This window comes from Corvus moneduloides, chromosome 10, assembly GCF_009650955.1.
Source record: "Corvus moneduloides isolate bCorMon1 chromosome 10, bCorMon1.pri, whole genome shotgun sequence".
NCBI lineage: Eukaryota > Metazoa > Chordata > Aves > Passeriformes > Corvidae > Corvus > Corvus moneduloides.
Window position 1 is genome coordinate 2,481,998 of NC_045485.1, and position 22,485 is coordinate 2,504,482.

Here is a 22,485-nt window from a genome sequence, read left to right on the forward strand (position 1 = left end):
CGATGCGGTGCTGTGCGGTGCGGTGCGGGTGCGGTGCTGTGCTGTGCGGTGCGGTGCTGTGCGGTGCCGTGCGGTGCGGTGCGGGTGCTGTGCTGTGCGGTGCTGTGCGGTGCTGTGCGGTGCTGTGTGATGCGGTCCGGCCGCGATCGCGCTGGCCCCACCTGTTGCCGGGCCGGGCGGTCCCGCCGCGGCGGCACCGGGCGGTGCGGGGGCGGTGCGGGGGCGGGGGGCGGGGGGATGAGGGGACCAGGGTGGTGGGACAGCCAGGCAGCACCCCCTCGGGGCTGCGGGAGAGTGGCCGCGTGGAGCCCCGATGTGCAGAAATTAAGTGCTGCTAATGAGAGTTCAGCTATTTTTCGGAGGCTGCGGTCCGGGCTGCGCGTCTAGAAGCTTCATCAGCTGCTGTACCGCACAATCTTCCCTCCCCGGCCGTGCCCCGGCCTGCACCTCCCCGGGGCACGTGGGCTCTCAGCAGATGGTCTCCTGTCTCCCTCGGTGACAGGAGGCCAGGAGCAGGCATGGAACAGTCCAGGAGCAATGGGAGAAGGTGCTGTGCCATCACTTTGGAGCACAGCTCCCATACCAGCTCTAAACGGATCAAGTCGTCTCCATCACCCTGGTCTGCTGCAGGGTGTTCCTGCCCAAGGCAGGGGGCTTGGAATGAAATGATCATTAAAGTCCCTTCCAACCCGAACCATTCTGTGATTCATCCATCACTGGGGGTCAGTCTACAGGCAAAGTGAGTTTGTACAACAAGATTGGGGTGGGAATTGGGCTTATCCTGGAAGTGAGCTCCAAGCGTGGCCTCCACAAACAGCTTGCATGGCCTCCAGGAACAGCCCCTGGTTCAACAGCCATAAGACACCACCAGCCTGCAGTTGTTTAATACATGGTTTATTGAGCTGGGTTGAATACATTGCCAGACTGAGCCTCCTCCCCTTGCCAAACCCCAATGTGTCACTGGTGAAACTGCAGTTGTGCTGTGGTGGCCACCAGTGTGGGATGAGCAGCCTTGGCTGCCAGTGTCTGATCCACTGGGAGAAGGTGGGGGACCTGAAATCCCTTCCTGAGCAGTCCCAGGCATAACATGCCACTGTGAGGCTCTTCTGGATGATCAAAAAATGTGTCCACTGGGCCTTGTTCCCCCCATGGCAGGCAACAGAAAATGTGAATGAAAGACCCTTTAAAGCAGGGATCGACACACTGATGTCCCCTCTCCTGTCCCTGCCTGCCCAAGGAACCACAGGGCATGGATCACCCGTGTCCCAGCAAGCTGCCCCTTTCCATCCATGTGCACGAGGAGATGGGGACAGGCAGGTGACGTTTAGCTGGGGCCTTGGCTCAGAGGGAGGAAGGAAGTTTAGCTACAAGCCAGTGCTCAGCATACACACGCAGGATCACGTATCAGTTTGGGGCATGGCAGGTGGGCCTGTGCAGAGCTATGAAACCATAGGTATATGAGCCAAGAGCTGCCCACACTTTCAGAAGTGCTGGATCACAGCTCAGGACCATGTTGTTGGGTCTGAGGCAACCAGAGATATGGGTACAGCGACCACAGGAGTGACTCCAAGCCTTGTCCAGAGCAATGCTTTGGGATCTGTGGCAGTGGGGCTGCCAGGGCTCAGAGAAGGAGCAGGGAGCAGTGATGGATATTCTGGCAGAGGGATAGCTGGGATGGGTGAGCCCTCAGTGCCCATCCCAAAGCCAAGAGCAGGTTGGAGTGGACAGAAGGACCATCTCACAGCAAAAGCCCTGTGGCTCTGTGTGGCCCAAGCTCCGGGCCAGTGCTGTGGGCTGATGTGGAAGCACCAAGACACAAGCTGGGGCTGAGCTTGGTGGCTCAGGTGACTGGGATGCACTGCCCAGGCAGCCCCTGCCCCCAGGGAGGGGGCACTTTTCCTCCCAGCCACCTGCAGCATACATTCACAGAGGCACCCAGAGTACCTCAACCCCAGCAGCTCCCATGTTCTCACAGGTGAGCTGGGGTGGAGCTGCAGGTCCCAGCCAGACCCTGGTCTGGGGCAGCAGGAGCCCTGGCCTGTGCATGAGGCCTCAGTAGTAGGCACCGAGGAGGGTTGAGACCTTGTGCAGGAGCTCCTTGTGGTTGGCGTGCAGGGGGATCCTCTTGTCCAGCACCTGCCAGCGGATGCACAGCTCTGGGTCGCAGCCCTGGAGGAACTGGAAGGGGACAGATGTCAGGCATGTGCTGCCAGCAAGGGGCCATGCCAGCCACGCTCAACAGCCCCTCTAGTCCCCAGCCTCCTGCCCTTTCTTTTCAGGGCACACACTGAGGTGCCACCCACGTTCATCCCCATGTTCTTCCCCCACTGTATGCAGCCAGAGAATCCCAGTCCTGTGGAGATCTGGGTCTGGAGATCTGGCTCCTGCACCCCAGGCCCGCTGTGGGCCAGGTCAGGGAGCCCTCAGGGGTGACAGCCCTGTACCGAATTCAGCCGCTTCATCTCCACGTCGTTCTGGGTGTCGAAGTGCACGCTGATGGCGACCGTCTCCACCCAGGCGTTATCTGTGTTGCGTGGGTCGTCGAGGTACCCCTTGTGTACCTGTGCATGGAGATGCCACACAAGCAGAGCCCTCATCACCTCTCTGAAGGCACCCTGGGGGCCCTGGGGGTGGGTGGGGCATTGTCCTGCAGCTCTTCTGCCCTGCTGGAGACCAGAGCCCTGTTCCCACTACAGCTGGAGCCATGGGGAGTCACTGCGGCAGGCACAGACACTGGTGTGGGCAGCCTTCCCCCGGGGTCTCTGGGCTGCTCCCTGACCCCCACACGTGCATTATGGCATGTCTTCACCTCCCCTAGCCCTTCCTCTCTGGTGGGAGCTGCTGCCAAGAGGTGACGCACCCTGCTCCTGTACCCTGGGTCACACCACGATGTCCACATGTCCCCGTGCTGTGGTGATGTCCCCATGTGCCTGTACCACCATGACACCTGCGTGTCCCTGTGTTGGGGTGATGCCCACATGCCCCTGTAGCCCTGAACCCTCCTGTGGCCCGATACCACAGAGACACCTGTGTGCCACCCACCTCAGTGCCTTGTTTCAGCAGGTTCTGGAACTGGGGCCAGAACTCCCGGCGCAGGATCCACTTGAGCTTCAGTGGCAGTGTCTCACCTGGCTCCAGTGACCCCTGTGCCAAAGCAGATGTCAGCTATGGGGCCTGCCATCAGCACAGCCCAGCCTCCCTCCCTGCCACCAGCTTGGCCATCAGGCAGTGGCCTGCCACCACTGCAGAAGATACCACGAGGTCTGCTGGTGCCTCCCATCCTCCCTCTCCTGCCCAAAGTCCTCAGCTCTGCCCAAGCGGATGTCTGAGTTTGCCTGATCCAATGTCTGCCAAAGGATGCTTTGCCACTGGCTTAACAGGCTCACATGAAGGACATGTGAGGATTGAAGCCGCGGAGGGGAAGCAGGGAGAGGCAGGAGGCAGCAGGTCAGGGTGGGGGAGTGTGTGTAGGGAGCACCCCTGGCATGCAGAGGCTCTGCAGGAGGGGCAGAGGTACCTCCTCAGCCACGGCTGCCACATGCCTGTGGTTCCCCCTTTCTGTGGGACTTTCTTCCTCCCTCCCTCCCTCCCTCCCTCCCTCTCTCCCTCCCTCTCTCTCTCCCATCTCCTCAGCTCCCTCTGCACCAGCCCTGGTTTCCACCAGCTCTTACCCCAGGCAGAGCCCAGACATCTGACAACGGATATTGGGCCACCAGGACTTCCAGCATCTTCTTCAGGCTCTTCCTTATAATGGACCCATCCAAATTCCTCCTCCAGCTGTGAGAGAGGCCCCTGCCATGCTGCAGCTGGACTTGGCTCCCCTCTGCCCAGCAGTGGTCACACTGGCTGTGCGGGGTTTGGCCAGGTCTCTGAGGTGACCCCATGCCCCCTTTTCCACGCCACGTCCTCAGCCCCGTGCTGGAGCAGGACACACTCACCGGGTCACAACAGGGTGCAGGGCATGGTTGGGCCCAAAGCAGTGCAGCCTCCCACGGCCTCGCAGCCCCGTCCTGCCCATGGGGTTCCTGCCAGAGTGAGAGTGAGGGGGCTGGGGCAGCGCCAGACTCCCTCTGTGCACCCCTATAACACTTCCCTGCCGCTGCACCCCATGTCTTTTGGGGTGTTTCCTTTGGGGTCAGCCCTAAGGACAATGCACGCAATTATCCCTGCCCCACCATTAGCCATAGGAAAGTGGGAACAGGATGGATGTGCCCAGGCACCCCTGGCCTCTCCGTGTCCCAGTGCTTTGCCTCCCCCCTGGCTCCCAGCGAGCCCGTGGTGGTGGCACTCACAGTGGCAGCCCGTCCTGCACGGCGTAGAGCCCGTGGAAGCTCTGCCGGTCGATCAGCCCGTCCATGGTGTTGTAGTTGATCTTCAGGAGAGACTCCAAGGAGCTGGAGGGTGGGAGGCAGCCCGGCAGGGAGGGCTGGCTGTGCCACCCAGGGAAGGGGTGGAGGGCTGCGGAGCCGTGGGGGAAGACTCACAGGCTGAAGGGGTCCTGCACAGCCATGTCCTTGTGGTCGGCCGAGTAGGCAGGGGGGTCGTAGAGTGGGAAATCCACCTGCACAACACATGGCTGTGTGAGCCCCCAGCTTGTGCCCCTGCTCTCACAGCAGACAGGTTCTGGGACCCCGGGAACACCTTATGCCCCAGTCTCTTCCTCTGCCCAGTTTGTGGCATCACTCCCCAAGTGATGCTCCAGGCTCTGCTGGGGGCTGAGCTCAGGGCCTTGGCTGGAGGGCTCACACCCCCGTGGAAGACAGTGCCAGATCCTGCCCTGGACCCTGACCCTGAGGCAGCTGTGCTTCAGGAAATGCAGAGGTGGGTGGTTGTACCCTCTGTGTCCAACCAAGCATCCCCAGGCATTCCTAGCACTGCAGATCCTAGCAGGAATGATGCTATTTTCTCTGGGGGAGCCTCAAGCAGTGACTCCAGGAAGCTAAAGGCTCCAGGGCTGGGAAGAACAAAAGTTCTCAAATGGGATGATGGGTTCCTCTTCCCACCACTGTCAGGATACGCCTCAAGCCTCCTCCTCCCAGCCCCACTGCCCAGCGTCACAGCTCCTACCTCCCAGGGCACCTTCTCATCTGGCACAGGGAAGCGGAGAGTGTGAGACCCAGGGTACAGGAGGTTTCGGGCAAGCACGTGGTACGGGGGCTGGCTCTCCTCGGGTCTCCCCTCCAGGTCAATCTCCTTCGTGTCCAAGGCTTTGGAGGAGCCTGTGAGGCAGACACAGACAGCAGGGTGCCACAAAGCAGGGCACCAAGTCCAGCACTGTGGACCGGGGCTCTGCTGAGGGGGCTGGCTGGGTGTCTCCATGGGGATGCTGATGTCCCCTGGGGACGTGGACCTTGGCTCCCCTTCTGGCAGGCCCTGGAAGAAACCCCAGGGAGGGTGAGAATGCACTCAGAAGGGGCTGGATGACCTCATGGAGACATCAAACCTCCCAGAACCAAAGGAACCTCTGCCTCACTGCTTGACAGAGGGGTGTGAGGGGCTGCTCAGCCCCTGTCCAGGGCCCAAGGCTTCCCCGGTGCTGCTGGGGAGGAGTCGGGCCCCGCTTACCCACGGGCGGCACATCCTCGCCTGAGCTGAAGCCATTGCCCCTCAGCGCCTGCATCATCCACCTCAGGGCCTGGGCACTCTGCTGCACCTGCAGGGCACAGGAGAGGGTCACCCCGGCCCCACTGCCCCCCGAATACCATGGGATTCAGCCCTGTCAGCGGGCAGGGAATGCTGCCCTTGGCACTGCCTGCTGCACCCTGCGGGCAGCAGTGGTCCTGGCTAGGTCCTGATGTTTGCCTTGGAAAACCTTCTCCAGGGAAATATTTTTACAAAGCAGGTGGAAAGGGAAATGGAAACAGGATATGGCAGGGCTGGGCCGGCTCCCTGGGCATCCCACTGCTCGTGCAGCTCCAAAGGGAGGGGACAGAGAGTCTGTGTCCCCAGGAGGTCTGGAGGGTCCTCTCAGGCCAAGGAGAAGAGCTGGGTCAGCTCTAACTGTTTGGGTGGCTAGTGGAGGCAGTGGCCCATCCCACCACATCCCATCTGCATCTTGTTTACTTTGGGGTCAAACAGAAGTATTCCTATAAACCTTTTCCCCTCAGATGCTGACGGCAATGAAACTCGAACTGTCTCAGAGGGTATTGATTCAGAGAGATTTTGTGCTCTGGTTCGATTGACTCAGGCCCTGGAAAAATTTCACCTTTCTTGGGTAGTTGCCTTCGTTTTGCCTCACCTGGTCCTCCAGAGAGCCCAGTCTTTGCTCCACTACCCCTGTCCTCTTCACCCGGTCCAAGTCCAGCAGCTCTGCCAGTACATCAACCCTGGAGGGACAGGGCTGGTTGGAACACCCTCGACAGCCACTGATCCCAACTCTTCCCTGCCCAGGACATGGAAGGACAGAAAGAACATCCTTTCTCAGGAGCATCAGTACCTCTGTGCAATGTCCCGGATCATCTGCTCCGTGTTCTGCTTCTCCTGGCACTGCTGGTGCTGCAGGTAGTTCTCCTTCAGGTACATCTCCCACGAGAGAAGGGCAGCTTCTTCGTTCTTCTCCAGCTTCTCCTCTGCCAAAGGAAGGGGATGGCAGTGCTGTCACATCTCTGGGCATCCCAAACCCCAGGACCACAGCCCGTATGCCCAGCCTTGTGCCTCGGCACATGGCACCATGCCCTGAGGCGGGGGGCAAAGGGAAGGAGGGAGATGCTGGTCCTCACTGAGCTTGTGGTGTGTGGCCGGCCGGCGGAGCAAGCCCCGCCGGACCAGGAGCTGCAGGTGGTTGAGCAGGATGAGGGGTGGGGGCGCGGGTGGGCGGCCGTGGTACTCCTCGATCAGGTCGTGCCGCTGGAACTTCCAGATCTGGTCCGTGTGCTCCTGCACCTGCTGGAAGGTGTAGCTGGGGCAGAGCCCAGGTGTCAGGCATGCCGTGGGGATGAGGGGGCACATCGTGTCTGAATGGTGTCCCAGTTCCACCCACCTCCCTGATCAGCCCTGACCTGCCATGACCTCCACCACATCCATAACTCCCAAGTGGGATCCCACTACTTCCACCACATCTAGAGCCCCCCAGACTCACTTGAACATGGCGATGAGGAGGTTGAGGAGGAGGATGTTGGTGAAGAGCAGGTACAGGCACAGCAAGATGACCGTCAGCCATTCTGGGAAGATGGGTTTCTTGTTGTCCGCGTTTGTCTCTGGACACTTGGGCTTGTAGGGGTCGGTCCCATTGGGGCTGCACTGGTCGATGTTGAAGTTGACCCCTATGGGAGAGCACAGCGTGACTCTGTGGTGGCCAAACCTCAAGCGTCTTGGGGAGCACATTCTGAAAGTAGCCAGCATCCAGGGAGCTTAGCACCAGGCAGGGATTTGACCTCCATCTGTGTCATCCCAGGTGCTCTGTTCACTGTGTGGGACTTCCATGGGCCAACAGGGCATTAAGTTCGGTACATCAGCTTTGTCACAGCCACCCTGCTCGTGCCATGCTCTGTCACAGGCCAGAGTCCCTTACCATCGATGTAGGAGGGAATCTGCCCAAAGATGGTCAGGTAGGAGTGATAGACCACGCCACGGAAAAGCCACTCCACGCGTTCCTCGTTGTGGATCAGGATAGCCTGCTTGGCCACCCCAAAGGACACCACCCACACTGCCAGCAGGAAGAGAAAGAAGAAGACATCCTTCATCTGCAAAGACAGAGGGGAAGGATAGCTGTGTGCTGGAGCAAGCCCCTCTCCAGGATGGGATAACATGGGTGGCATATCCAGCTGCTCTAGCAGGATGGTCCAGCATCACCCTGGCATGACAGAGGGGAGCTCTCACCATCCGCTTCACAATGATGATCTTGGGCCCCAGTGTTTTACTGACTGTGAAAATGTGCATCAGGCGCAGGCAGAAAATGATAAAAGCCAGGGACAGTATGATGCGCCCAGGATATAATGTTGATGGGATCAGCCTGGACACGGAAGAGAGGAAAGGAAACACCTCAGCGCCACCATAGAACCATATAGGATCATTTGGGTTGGAATCACTGTGAGGGTGGGGAGGCCCTGGCACAGGGTGCCCAGAGAAGCTGTGGCTGCCCCATCCCTGGCAGTGTCCAAGGCCAGGTTGGACGGGGCTTGGAGCAACCTGGGATAGTGGAAGGTGTCCCTGCCCATGGCAGGGGGTGGGACTGGGTGAGCTTTAAGGTCCCTTCCAACCCAACCCATTCTGGGATTCCGGGATTCTATGAAAATACTACTGAGCTCTGCAGCTCACCTGCAAGTCAGCCCGGCGATAAAGACCAGAATGGCGCAGATGTCCAGCTTATTCCAGAAGTCCTTGATGTACAGGGAAGCCATTTTCACTACCCCGAGTCCGTCTGGGTCATACAACAGCTGTCGGGAAGAGAGGAAGGGCTGGGTGTAAGATACTCGTGTGCCTCAGAGAGGAGAGAGACCACACAGATCATCTGGCCATCTCTGGACACTCTCGCTGACCCAAAGGTAACCTGAACTTATGAGGTTTTCTTTACGGGCATGGGAGGAGCATGGGGACACCTGGGAAGGAGCATGGGGACACCTGGGACATTGGGGCTCTTCAGGCTGGAGGAGAAAGGCACTGAGTTGTTGAAGCAAAAGCTGAAAAATCTCAAATGTCAAGCAAAGCCTGGAAATCCTGCTGGGAATTCACCCAAAGGAAGTGCTCCCTCCATCTCCTGACATTCCCAAAACAGACACCAGACACCTCCTGGGCAAAGCCCACCAGACCTACAGCATTTTCTTCTGCAAATATACAGGGCCAAGCCAGATGCAGCTAAGGAGAATCCCTGGCCTCAGAGCTGGGGGATCTGGTGGTCCCACGTGCTGGGACCTCTCTGAATAGGTGGTGACATGAGAAGCAGCATGGGAACATGAGCTGTGTGGGACCTCCCAGGAGCACCCAGAGGGGTGTCTCTCCTCCTCTGCCACCTCCCAGCCTCAGCTCTGCCTGCCCACACCTGGCGGGTCTCCTCGCACACCAGGGAGAAGAGCCAGAAGTAGATGAGGTATTCCCGCCAGGTTGGCATCGGCTGGAAGTCAACCATCAGGACGTATGCGAAGAGCAGGAGGAAGGTGAAGTAGGAGAGGATGTTCATGAGGAAGATGACGATGGGTGCTGTGAAGAAGGCTCGGAGACGTGTCAGGCAGCCCATGGGCTGCAGCCTCTTCTCCCTGCTGAGAGCAGGGAGGGATGTGGGCTCGGCTGCCCAGGGGATGCCGCAGCAGCTTCCCCCAGCCAGAGGAAATCCCTGCTGCCAGGAGTACCTGAAGGTGATGAGGTTGGTGTAGAGCAGGGGGAAGAACAGCATGCACGTAATCACCCGCCAAAGCCCGTTGTCCACACACAGCTTCCCCCACCAGACCTTGGTTAGAAAAGCCTGTGAAGAGGGAGCAAGAGGAGTGCTGGTTACAGAGGCTGCAGGGCAGAGTCCCACTGCTGCCCACAAGGAACTCTGGATCTTGGGGGCACTTGCGCACATTCCCTCCAAGGGCCGCTGCTGGGAGCCCACCTGGACACCCCCATGGGACACAAAATTCATGTTCTTGGCCTCCAACGCCAGCTGCAGACAGGTTGTCTTCCCCCAGGCTTCAGAGACACGGGTGAGAAGCTTCTGGGCTCTCTCTTCATCCTTGCGGTAGCAGTCTGTGAACACGCCTGGAGGGGCCGGTACCAGGAAGATGAGGCTGAGCTCTGGGGCCAAGCACCCACAGAGTCACCCTTCAAGCAGGATCGGGACATTGCACCACACAGTGGTACTCGCTGCACTCCCACCACCATGCAGGCACAGCCTTTGGAGCATCATGGCCCTGACTGTGAGGATGGGACCCTCATTTATCACCCCCCAGCCATCTCCTGGGTAAAGCTCACCAGCCCTATGGGGTGCAGGAGCAGCTCTGGGGTGCAGGAGCAGCTCTGGGGTGCTGGTGCCCTCCCGCTCACCAATTGCCTTGTGCTCGTACTCCTCAGCCAGGGCCAGCATGTCATCGGTGGTGTCCGTGTCCTCCTCCTCCTTGGCCAGCTCCTTCAGGATTTTGCTGCAGGCCAGCGCAGCTGCCATGCAGTCCTGGCTCTGGCACAGAAGAGGATAAGGAAAGCATGGACACTCTGTCTGTCAAGTCCCAGAAGTCCTGACAAGCCCTCCCCAGCTCCCACAGGAGGGAAGGAGGGTGTCCCAAGCAGATGGGTGCTCAGGATGGACAGCTTGCCATGACAAGGGCTAAGCCAAGCTCGCCTCTGGATAACCCACTGCCACGGGGAATTTGTGGGATGTCTTGGCTGATGGGACAGAGTGACTCCTTGGCATGTTCACTGTGCCACCAGCTACACTGCCTCTTGTCCCAGAATGCTGTTCATGGGTGGAAGCCTTCTCCACCTCAGCTGCCGCGTCCCTGTGTGCTCTCTCAGCCTGACTAGCCCACTTCTGGCCCAACACATCCCCTCTACCTTTTGGCTGGGAAGGGAGGGGGGGATCTGGCCTCATGGTGTGGCAGGGGATGGACACCAAGTGCCCTCAGGCTGGCTCCTGTTTGGCTGAGGTCAGGCTCAGGGCAGCTCTCCCACTATCCCAAATCCCAGCAGTTTCCACTGTTCCCCTCGGGGCTGGGAGGTGTGGCTTCATATGAGCCCCTCAGCCATGACAGGAGCTCAGAGCTGTGATACCTGGGCCCAGATGATTTCTGCCAGCTCCTTGCAGTTCTGGACCACGGCCCAGATGAGCAGGTCCCGGACGGGGTCCATGGTGAAGGTGACTCGGCCAGCAGAGCGCTTGCAGAGGGACCGGAGACTTGACCCCTGCACCTGCAAGGTGTGCAGTGCTCAGACCTGCTCCCTCAGCACAGAGCCACTCAAACCCTGGGTGCTGCCTCCACCACCCATGGAAAGGACTTTGCCCAGATAGAGGGGTGGCCAAGACTGGACTCATCCTGGTAATTCCACTTTTTCTAGGGCTGGGATCATGTGGAGCTGTGCACCCACCCCACTGGGTCCCGCGCACCAGCATCACACAACCACACAGTGCTACAGCTGTAGGAAGGTGGGTATTGCACCTGGAATGCAGGGCAGATGACTTGGGCGGGGCTTTAAGGCACTTTAAACAGGATTATTGAGCAGACGAGAGGACAGAGACCCAGCTGCAACCCCCAGGACTGCTCCCTGAGCCAGTGTCCCCTCCCTGCCGCGCCCCTGCCGCCAGGTAACCTGGAGATGCGTACGTTCAGCTTGATGTGCGGCACGGGGATGGAGAGCCGGGGCCGCTCCGTGTGCTTGGGCTTGGGGTACAGCGGCTGTGTGGAGCAGCCCAGCAGCTCCCGCAGCACCTGGGAGACGTGGTGCATCTGGAGCCTTGGCATTTTGGAGCCGGCTGTGTGCTCTCTCTCCTCCAGCAGCACCTTCTGCAGCTTGCTGTGGAACAGGCAGGACGGGGCCAGGTTGTCGTAGAGGTAAACCAGGGTGTCCCAGGTGACAAACTCCTTGAGACGCACTCCCTGCTCCAGGAACAGCTTCACAAACTCTGGCTTGTTGGAAATCAGGGCAGCTGCCATCACGGGGTGGAGATCTGAGGGCTGGCAGGCCGGAGGCAGAGGTGAGGGGCTCTGTGGTCTCAGAGCAGGACCCTACCCTGCTCCTCACTTGGGGGGAGGATTTTATCCCTGAGCACACGAGGAGTCCCTGGATGTGGAAGAGCATCTGGGATGCATTAAAACTCGTGGGACATTCCCAGGGAGTTAGAAGAGGGCACTCTTCTCTGGCAGTGGAGCCCTCTGCCCCCTTGGCTGCTGGGCAGAGGGATGGGTAGAGTAGCCCAAGTTTATGAATATCACAAAATCACAGGATGGTTTGGGTTGGAAGCTCATCTCATTCCAATCCATGGCCAGGGGCAGGGACACCTTGCAGGTGTCCAGGTTGCCAGCCTGACCTTCAACTTCTCCAGGGATGGGGCACATATCCTCAAATGCTTCACTTTTGGGTTCCTGGTTCCCACCAGCCATTCCCAGTCCTATCAAAGGTATGTGGGCTGGGGGAACCCAAACTGTTGACTGAAACAGGAAAATCCCTTCCAAGTCCCACAGCCCCAACAGAAAGGACAGACAACCTTGCTCAGCCTCGACTTCCCAACAGCAGGATCAGGCATGGGATGGCAGAGCTGGCCCCTGCCCCACTCTGTAGTAAGGTGTGAACAGGGAAGCGCCAGGCTGGGTGAGATTTTAGAGACAAATTGCTATTTGAGCAGTGACCACAGGGCAGAGCTGTCAAGCGGTATTTTAAGTTCTACATGGGTCTTTAAAAACACTGGTTTTGAACAAAATACCAATTGCGTTTGTGTGTGTTTAGCTAAAAACACTGGGTTTGAACCAAATACCAATTGTCTTTGTGTGTGTTTAGCTCTGCTTCGGGGGTTTGAGAGCATTTTTGAAGAACAGCCCCAGTTAATGCACTGGGAGTTCAGGGTCCAAGAGAAATCCCTTTAAAACTCTCCCCAGGCATGGCCAAGGTGAGAAGTGCCCTCCATATCCACAGGCCTGACAAGCTGTAAGCCTGACCAGACAAGCAGCACAGGTACGGCCTTACCTTCCAGTCGTGGTCATCGGTGAAGATCTCGCTTCGGGCAATGTCCACCCTGTTCCAGGCCACAGCCAACTTCAGCTGGTGGTCCCAGTTCTCACGACCAAAGTGGTCCTGGTTTCGGGATGCTGCATGCAAAGGGCACAGGTCAGAACAGAGGATCATCCGGTGAGAAGACACCACATGGAAGCCTCCTTGGAGGTGTGGCCCTTTGGATAATCATCTCTCCCCAGTAACAAGCTTTGGGCAGTTCTTTGGTCACCCCATAAGTCCAGTAGCAGTAGGAGGTGACTTGACCCCCATCCTGTTCACCTTGTCCCATCCTCACCGGAAGGCTCCCCCGCCTCACCTTTGAAGAGGGCCTGGAGGATGGCCACATCCACGTCCTGCTGGCCGTATTTGCCCTCTCTGAAGATGGTCAGGAGCTGCCGGCTCCGCACTATGTCTTGGATCTACAAGGAGAGCCGTGGGCAAGCAATGAGCAGCAGCAGCTCCTCCCTGCTGCTTCCCACAGGCCCCTGCACCGTGCAGGGCAATTCCTCCGTCGCCTGCAGAAACCCTGTGCTGTGTCCTCTTCATGGAGAGGGCTGGTCACAAACACTCCCTCTGTGCCCAAAGGCAGCAGGCAGTGGAGGAGCAGAGTTTGAGCCCTTGGGGTGCCCACCAGGACAATGATGAGGATGGCTGGAGGCAGATGAGCCTTAAACGTCCTGCTGGGACCCTTGCTGCTCATGGGCCAGGACCCCTGGGACCCCTTTGGTGTCCCAAAGCTCAGAGGAGCCTGCAAGGGACTCACCTTCTTGGTCCACTCCACCAGTTTGCTCTCGGTGAAGAGCTCATAGGTGTCGTGGAAGAGGATGCTCAGTTTCTTCTGGATCAAGGCGATGGTTATCTTGGCCACGGGCAGATTGGCCACCTGGGCGATGACATCGGCCACACGGCCGGACCCTTCCACAATCACACACGGGGTCCCGTTGGTGATGGCGTTGTAGATGGTCTGCAACAGAGCAGGGAGGTTGGTCCTGATCCCACCCAGACACCAGCAGACCCTCTCTGAGCTTGGGTCACCAGCGCTGCTCCCAGCACTCCTGTCAGTGTGGCACCGCTGAGAGCAGCACCCTGGGAAGGAGCTGTCCCTCCTCCACCCACTCCTCAGCTTGCCACAAGCGGTTCCTTACATCAAGAGTCCCAGGGCCTCCTTCCAGCACCACACACACGATGGGGATCTTGATAGCCACGCCTGCAGGGAAGCAAAATCCAGGGTCACCTTCTCATAGGGCTGATCCCCCCCACACGGTCTCCTCTGAGTGGTGGAGTGCGAAAGGCAAGGTGGGAGCACTGTCCCTGAAGTGTCAGGCTTCAGGAGAGGGGAGGAAAACCATGCCCAGGGATTGTCTGGCAGGGCAGGTCAGAGACGTGGTGGGATTTTTGGGGGTGTTTTGTGCAGGGACAGGAGTTGGACTTGGGGATCCTTATGGGTCTCTTCCAGCTCAGGGGATTCTGGGATTCTGTGAGCACACGTGTGCATGTGTTATAACAGGATATCCTTTGCACAGTGAGAAGATGATGCCTGGAAGCTCCTTTGGGACCCTTTGGGAGAAATTACTCTCCCCGATCAGCTCAGCATCACGAGGTTTGGGGACTCCTTTAGTGATCCCATAAGTCTGGCAGAGAAAGGTTCTTTGATCTGTGTCGCTGAGGAACCAGGTTCCACATTTATCATGGCAATCCTCTCAGACCCTGTGCCTGGATCCTCTGGGGAAGCCACAGCCTCTTGCTGGAGCCCAGGAAGGACACCATTCCAGGGGGAGGGGCCATCCCTGCCTCAGGCTGGGCTGTGCATTGCCATTACCTCCTTTCACCTTCGTCTGCTCTGAAATGAACTTCTCCAGCCTGGTCCTCAGGGGGATTTCCACCCCATACCTCCCGTGGGTGCCATCATCCACCAGGATGAAGTGGGAATGGTTGCTGTCCAGGCATGACAGGCTGCCTTGGTTCTCCTCATCCAGCACATACTCAGCAGGAAAGCCCCCCTGTAAGGTGCAGGAGGAGACACTCTGGGAGAAGCCTGGCAGAGGAGCACCAGACAGCCAACAGCACGTGGGGACAGGAATGGGTCAGCATGTGGGGCCAAACAGTCCCTGTGCCCCTACAGTGCTCACATCAGCCTTGACCCGTGCTCCACTGGCCCTCACACCCACCAGAGTCCTCCCAGGAGCACAGAACCTACTCAAGACACTGGGTAGGGTGGAGGGGCTTCTCAGCAAATACCAGCCTGGGACCATCCCTGGAAGAGTTCAAGGCCAGGCTGGAAGGAGCTTGGAGCAGCCTGGTCTAATGAAAGGTTCCCTGCCCATGACAGGGGGTGGAACAAGGTGAGCCTTAAGGTTCCTTCCAACCCAAACCATTCTGGAGTTGGATTTTCCAGGGCTGCCAGCCCCAGTGACATCTAGAAGCACCTGTTCCTACCACAGTCCCTGGCAGGACGTCCCTGACAGCCCAGGCACAGGCAAAGCAATCCCCTCTCCAGCCTTGCGTGGCTCACCATGGGGCAGACGAGGCTGTCCCGGTTGTACACGGTCCCCCAGGTGGCAATGCCGATGGTGACGATGTCGCCGTCCTTGTGGCTGCAGCTCAGGATGAAGTCTCGCACTGCCTCTCCCACCTGTTTCATCACACCAGTGTGGGACCCCCCCGTGATGATCCAGGCTCCTGGGGGTCACAGAGGGGCATGGGAAGGGAGAGGCTCTGCCCACAGCGATCTCCCAGCCTCCCCCATATGGCTGTGTGTCCTTGGGGATGCTCCATCCCCCAGAAGATGTCTCCTCCCTGCCCTAGCAGCACATGCAATGCCTCCTTCAGCACATCTCTGAGTCCAGCTCCTTTTGAGCCTCTTGGCAGAGACTGAGCAGGAGCAGCCCATCCCTGGTGATTGTGGTCCAGGTAAGGGACCTACAGGTCTCCTGAAACAGCTCAGCATCACCAGCACAGCCCAACTTACTGAACCTGGCATGGCCAGGTACAATCGCAGGGAGACCCTCTGCACCCAGATAACCTTTAAAAGTCCCTTTCAACCCAAACTATTCCGTGATTCTGTGATTTTATTATCCTATGATCTCTTACCTGTGGTCTGGGCCACCTTGACTAGCCCTTGCCGGAAGATGTTCTTCAGCCTTGGCTTCATGATGAAGTTTTTGGCTCCCCCGGTGACTGAGATGAGCAGGTTGGGTGCGTCGAGGCCCCAGTGCTGTGTCATGAGGTGGTAGATGACCCGTGGAGGGGTATCCGAGGAGACACGCACGTACTGCAAAAAAAGGGATGTGCACACGTTTTGGGCATGAACAACGGGGTCAGGGTAACAGGACACCCCCACCACAATTCCTCCTGTCCCACCAAAGAACCAGAGGCTTCCCAACACCATTCCACAGCAGAGTCATGCTGCTGCTGCTGGTCCAGGTCTTTCTCCATGACCCTATTCCCATTCTCTTCCCTTCGAACAAACGTTCCCCAGACAAAGCTAAGGATGAGGACAGGCAACAGCCACTCCTTGAATCATGAGTCCTGTGGATTCAGAAAGGGTCTAAGGCTGAGAGAAGGGGTCCTGTCTCAACCCTTCCATTGCTTGAATTGCCTTTGGGGCAATTCCACGCTTTCCCAACCTCCTCTCACTCAGGAGGGAAATACTCCCACACCATCTGCCATGGCAAGACCCAACCACTGGCTCCCCACGCACTCACAGATGGGACAAACAGATCACCTTCCCTGTCTTCTGTCCCAGGCCTGTGAAGCGGATATCGCCGAAGGCATCCGTTGGCATTTCCTGGATGTGCCTGCGGGGATCCCATTCCTTCCCCAGGAAGATGGGAGGTTTGGCAGCATCGTCCAGGTGCTGTTCCCTGAGATAGCCACACTCGCAAACGATCCTCCTGAAACACACCCCAACAACTTGGTTGATGACAGCTGAAACCCAAAAAGCAAAGCCCAACCTCAGCTGGGTGCAGGTGCTGCTCTCCAGAGGAACAACACAGGCGTCCACATCTCCCACCCAGCTGCTCCTCCAGCTCAGAACTTGTGCAGAAACAAAGGCATTGTTTGGGGGGAAATTAAGGGGGAAAAAACCCCCTCCACTGGTAGAGATTTGGGAGAGAAATATTTAGGATGGAAATGACTGCCTGCAAAAGCATTGGAAAGGTTTTTCTCTGCACACAGAATCTCAGCTGTGTGATGACTCACCACGTGGTGGAGAACCAGTTAACAGAGGGGTTTTAAATCCCTGTGACAGAAAGGTGGGATTTTCTGGTGCTGTAACTTTGTCACCAACCCTCACTTCTGCTCTTCTGGCAGGGTAGGGAAGGAGGGACTGTCTCACTTACCCAGAATCTGATGTCTGGGAGCTTTCTACAAAATAGGTGCATTCCTTCTTCCGGATGTTTTCAGGAATCCAGGAGATGAGATTTTCCTGACAGAGCAAGAAAAGCAGCAAGGGGTCAGGGTTTCTGGAAAGAGCCAGAAGTTATGCCAGGGGCCAGACACCGTGGTGATAGGTGCTTCTTTGGGTGTGATGGATGAAAGCTCCATTGCTGTCTGCAAGGACAAAGATGTACTCCAAGGAGAGGGGATATGGGTGCTGGCCACGTACCTCAGATGTTTGGAGGTTTTCTGTCTGTCCCTAAAACTAACCTGATCGGTTATTAATGCTCCTGTTAGTGAGACACTCATGAACACTATTTCATGTGTGTGCCCAACCGTGCCCTCTTCCAGCACCTCCTGAACTTGCCTTTTCATTGCTGCCAGTGGGGAAATGAGCCTTCCGCCTGCTCTTCGAGACGCTGCTACTGCTCTGCTGCAGGTTGGGCACCACCTCAAAGTCGCTCATCTTCCTGGGCTGTGTGGCAGGCTCATCTCCTCTCTCGGGGCACACCTTGTTCAGTTCGGAGGGGAGCACCTTGGCGCACCGGCCACGCGTGGACATGGCTCCTGTGTCTTGTGCTTCTCAGCCTCCTCTCTCCTGTTCCTAGGCTGGGAGCTCCTGAACATCCCCATCCTGAGGGCAGTGGAAGAGAATCAGAGAATCCCAGAACGGTCTGGATTGGGAAGGGCCTTAAAGTTCATCTCATTCCACCTCCCTGCCATGGGCAGGGACACCTTCCCCTAGACCAGGTTGCTCCCAGCCCCGAGCAACCTGGGCTTCAACCAAAAAGGATGCCCACGAACCAAGAGCACTGAGGTGCCCCATCCATTGTTCCCTGGGTGGAGATTGGTCCATGGGAAACCTGCCATCCCCTCACCACAATCCTGACACAGGGGCCGTGTGTGTGGTGACCAGCCTCAGCATGCACCACGCTTCCCCAGGGAAGCCCATCAATGTCCACAAAGTGGCCCCACCACTTGCAGCCTGCCAGCCTATACCTCTCCTCACCTGCTCTCCACTGCAGGCAGCTGGGATATTTCTGGCAGCAGGGAGAGCAGAAACTAGGTCTCTTATGTGAGCAGCCTGAGCATGGCCCTGCATGGAAAATCTGGGAATATGGACACGCTGGCTGCAGAGACCGGGTGCTCCTCTGTGGAGGGGTCCTCTGTCCCCTGCAAAGGTGCCCTGAGAGCCCCAAGAGGCACATGGGCTTGCTGCAAGTAGGGGCTGCAAACACTCACAGCCCCCTTTGCTGAGATGGGAGAGCTGCTGGAGCAAAGGTGGAAATGCTCCTGGGTGTCTCTGGAGCCTGAAGGGGGATGGTGTCCTCTCAGGAGAGCTGCGATTAGGTAATGGAGGAAGCACCGGGCTCAGGTGATGCTCTGGTCAAGCTGTGTGGTCTGTGCTAAGGAGGATTTTGTCTGCTTTCTTCAAGCCAAATTCTGCATTTCAGCCAAGGGTGGGGAGTCCTTGTGGGGACAAGGAGTGCTGATGCAAAATCATGGAGCAGCAAGGAAAAGCAATTTTATCAGCCTCCCTTCAAGGATCTACACAGCCCCACTGACCTTGGGAGGCAGATTTTGTCGGACTGGCTTTCCACATCAGCACAACCCCCAGCAGATCTGATTTTTGGAGAAAGAGCAGTTGAAAGAAGGTCAAATGCACTCTTAATTCCTGTTCGTGGCCCCACAAGGCAGACAGGCTCGTGGGGGCTTGGGGCATGGCCACAAGCAGCTCATAAGCCCATGCAGGAAGGGCTCCCACGCCAGGTCCTCCAACACCTGGAATACCTGTCCTTAAGGGCTCGGGGACAAGGACAGAACCTCTCCCGCGGCACGCTCTGCCTTCCCCGCCCCCCACCCCCCCAGTTTGAGGGGGTCAGGTCGTCCCTCGGTCGCACGGGGTGGTCACAGCACCCACCAGGACGGGGTGCAAGACTGAATCCTGCCCGTGAACCTGCCCTCCCCGCCGCCCCTCCGCCGGCACGACCGCAGCGAGGCTGCCCGTACCTTCCCCGCCGCATCCTCCGGCCGCATCCCCGGCTCCTCCGCTCCGTGCCCTGCCGGAGGGATTCAGCCCCGCGTCCCTCTAGTCCGGTGGGTCATTTTGTCACTGGAAACACAGGCGACGAGCGGAGAACAGGGCAGAGCTGCCTGCAGAGAGGAGGAGGAGGTGGCAGTCGGCTGGCAGCTTCCCAGCAAATCAGGCTGCAGAAGCGATCCCCGCCGAGGAGCTGCAGCGCCCAGGCAAGTCCCGAGTTTGCTGGAGTGGCTGAGTCACTCTCGCACTGCCCGCAGTCCGTCAGCCCCACGAGGGGCAAGACACTCGCACCCGAACCGCTGCGGGCGGAGGTGACGGGCAGGGGCTGCTCGGGGCTGGATGCTGCCGGGAAGGAGCGGCAGCCCGGCAGCGCTGATGGAGGCCCGGGTGTGCGGCAGGCTTGGTAAATGTGGTGAAAAATCCCTTCCCTAACTGTCAAGCATCCTTTGTATTACACAAGTATACAGAATTTGTGTATATATATACTATATATGTGTTAATTAAACACTGTGATGTAAAGAAGCAGTGGAGTTTTATTGCAGACTTCGTGCTGAAGTAAAACAAACAAAAGGACAGCCCGGCCCTGGAGAGAAGGGCTTTGCTTTTGGGAGGCTTAGAGCGGTCCCTGAGGGGTAAAGAACAGCTTTATCCCTGGCATGACCAAGGCACCACAGCATCCCAGGCTCTGAGACACTGCCAGCCTCGTCTGGTGTCACAGGTCAGTCACTGCAGCCAGAGGGACTCAAGGACACCTGGATCGATAGACAAGCAGAAACAGGGCGCTGTTGCCAAGTTTTACTGTGGCTGGAGATGTGTTAGTGTGGGAGTCAGTGCTCAGTGAAATTGTGTTGCACCTGAGTGCTTGCTGGATGTAAGAACCTCATAAAGAACCGTATCTGTGTGCCCTGATTTGGCTGGGACATCTCATGCCCATGAATAAATATTTACACTTGTAACTCCATGCTTCGCATCCCAACCTGGCACCTGGGTCAGCACGGGCCACATGTGAATTTTAATCGGGGAACTTTTTATTGAGGAATTTTTATTTCATTCATGTCCCACCAGAGGCAACAAAAGCCTTTTGGATGGTGCTTCCCACCTCCCCATTCCAGGTGCTCTCCTCCTCCCATTATGCTCTGTGCCCTGAATGGGCTTCTCCAGTGGATTTGCAGCCACATAACTCACATTTGCCACAACATTCAGTTAACAAACCCAGCATCCATTTTCCTTGGGAAATGTGCTGAGCAGCAAAGCCAGGCCAGGACAGCAGCCAAGGCAGTGGATGCTGCAGCAGTGATTTGGCTGCAGCAGCAGCACACTGGGGAGCCCAGGCAACTGCGGCTCTGAGCGAGCTGAGGGTCCTGCAGCACCAGGCCCAGACACCCCCTGGCTCTTGCTGGAGAAGAGAGTGGTGTCCACAGAAGGAAACAGAGATGTGAAGGGTCTGGAGCACACGCCTTACAAGGAATGGCTGAGGGAGCTGGGGGGCTTGGCCTGGAGAAAAGGAGGCTCAGGGGGGACCTTCTCGCTGTTCACAACTCCCTGACAGGAGGGGGCAGCCAGGGGGGGGTGGGATCTGTTCCCAGGGACAAGAGGAAACAGCTTCAAGCTGCACCAGGGGAGGTTTAAGCTGGATATTAGGGAAAAATTCTTCACTGAAAGGCTTGCCATGCATTTGAACAGGCTACTCAGGGCAGTGGTGGAGTCCCCATCCCTGGAAGTGTTCAAAAGAATGTGTGGATGTAGCACTTGAGGACATGGTTTAGTGGTGGAACACAGTGGAGGTGCTGGGTTGATGGCTGGACTTGATATTAGAGGGCTTTTCTAACCCGGATGATTCCATGATTCGATGATTCTGTGGTTTTCTGATAGTAAAACATTGTGGGGCAGTGCCGGGAGTCAGGCGGGAAGAGAAATGCTGCTGGATCTCAAACACAGCCATGTCCTCCAGGTTTGGGGTGAAGCTCTGTGCCCCCTTCATGCTGTGCTGGGCTCAGGTGCTGGGGAGAAGCACCAAACCAACAAGCAGGGTCAAAATGCAGCCCCAGTGGTGCGCTCACCTCCCTGAGCCCACTTTCCAGCCCAAGGGTGTGAGTTAGCACGGACCATCCACGCGATGAGCTCCACTGGTTTCCCCGAACAAGAGCAAACAGCTGAGCCACTGCGCTGGGAGAACAGATGCCACTAATAAGGCAGTAAATAAATCCATGTGCAAGGCTTTACAGTTGGGTTGTAATTACCTCTGCACTGCCGAAAGAGCCGACGCCAGAGCCGCACATGAATGACACATTAATGGGAGCGCTCATCCGCTCTCGGCTGGCTGGCTCCCCGGAGACCGGGGCTTTTATTTCATTTTTGCACATGCCAAAACCACCATGGTCTGGTGGGACTCGCCTGGAGCCAGCACTGGGGTGGTTCCCACTGCTCCTCCTAAAAGCCCAGCTAAAAAGCAGCAAGGCTGAGAGCAATTCCCAGCAAGTTAACATCCATTTGCAGCAGCAGGAGGACGGAAGCGGGAACACAGAGGAGTCTGGCTGCGCTCCGGGGGCTGTGCCTGCACATGTCCCATGCCCCAGGTCCCATTCAGCCATACTGATGTTTGTGATCCAGGATGCTTTTTCCTGCCAAAAATAGCAGCAAACCTCCTGCCAGCACTGCAGGGCCTCCACTGGGATCTCACTCAAAGTCTCTCTCACCTGTGCCCCCTCTCCAGACAGAGCTTGACCCTCCCCGAAGCCATCGTGCTGCTGCCTTGGGTGCTGCAGGCTGTCCTGCATCCCCAAGGAGGAACCTCACTGCAGAACATGGACCATGTCCCTCTCCTCAGGGGGGAAGGCATTCCAATGCCCTGGTAAGGGAGGACACTCTTTCCCTCTTTCCTCCATGCCCCAAAGACATCCTTTGGACCCCTGTCTCTGAGCAGTTCCCATGAAGGATGCTTCCTTCCAAGGGACCTGTTACAGACAGCCTGGGGCCTCCAACAGGAGGGTGCTGCTCAGGGGGAGCCGCTGGCCAGTACCAAAGAGCCACCTCCCGCTTGCCAGGGTTTTCCCACCTACACCTCCATGAGATCTCCATCTGTCTCCAGGGCAGAAGGCACCGTGAGGCCGTGGTCACCCTGAGCAGCCTCACCCCGTGCTCAGCTGCCCTGGATGGGGCAGACTCAGCCCCCAACACTCTTGACACTGATACTTGGGGGCTATTCCTGGGAAACAAGGTCTGCCAAGGCAGCAGGGAGGGGTGGGCAGAAGCTCGGCCCCAGTGCCAGGAGCTCTGCAGCCACCGGGGTCATGGAAGGGGATGGAGCAGGGTGGCAGTGAGGACCTGGCATCCTTTGGGATGCACCCTTTGGACACTGCACAGCTCTTGGGGTGCCCCAGAGTGGGGAAGGGCTCTGGGCTGCTTCAGAGGAGACCCCCTGAATAGGTCTATCCCAGCTGGGGCCGCTTCTC

The 22,485-nt window shown here is 57.8% G+C and overlaps 1 protein-coding gene across 9 annotated transcripts; it reads right to left on the minus strand.

Moving 5' to 3' along the window:
* Positions 1 to 876: 876 nt before the first annotated feature.
* Positions 877 to 19,263, minus strand: TRPM2 (transient receptor potential cation channel subfamily M member 2). 9 transcript variants are annotated; one of them, XM_032118963.1, is made up of 33 exons: positions 19,003 to 19,263; positions 17,360 to 17,626; positions 16,956 to 17,041; positions 16,340 to 16,508; positions 15,706 to 15,886; positions 15,128 to 15,294; positions 14,435 to 14,615; positions 13,761 to 13,822; positions 13,379 to 13,579; positions 12,932 to 13,034; positions 12,589 to 12,710; positions 11,232 to 11,582; positions 10,681 to 10,818; positions 9,961 to 10,090; positions 9,530 to 9,675; positions 9,285 to 9,397; positions 8,978 to 9,191; positions 8,257 to 8,375; positions 7,819 to 7,951; positions 7,511 to 7,682; positions 7,079 to 7,262; positions 6,720 to 6,898; positions 6,437 to 6,569; positions 6,239 to 6,326; positions 5,566 to 5,653; positions 5,068 to 5,219; positions 4,485 to 4,561; positions 4,293 to 4,394; positions 3,939 to 4,025; positions 3,672 to 3,846; positions 3,043 to 3,144; positions 2,445 to 2,561; positions 877 to 2,178 (listed from the first exon to the last, which is right to left on the minus strand). In XM_032118963.1, exons 2-33 carry the CDS (start codon positions 17,552 to 17,554, stop codon positions 2,053 to 2,055), a joined length of 4,593 nt encoding a protein of 1,530 aa, XP_031974854.1. In that variant the 5' UTR covers positions 17,555 to 17,626; positions 19,003 to 19,263; the 3' UTR covers positions 877 to 2,052. The 9 variants fall into 9 exon arrangements, with proteins under 9 accessions (XP_031974854.1, XP_031974853.1, XP_031974851.1 ...); XM_032118962.1 differs by having other exon boundaries at positions 8,978 to 9,194; positions 19,003 to 19,262; XM_032118960.1 differs by having other exon boundaries at positions 8,978 to 9,397.
* Positions 19,264 to 22,485: the final 3,222 nt, after the last annotated feature.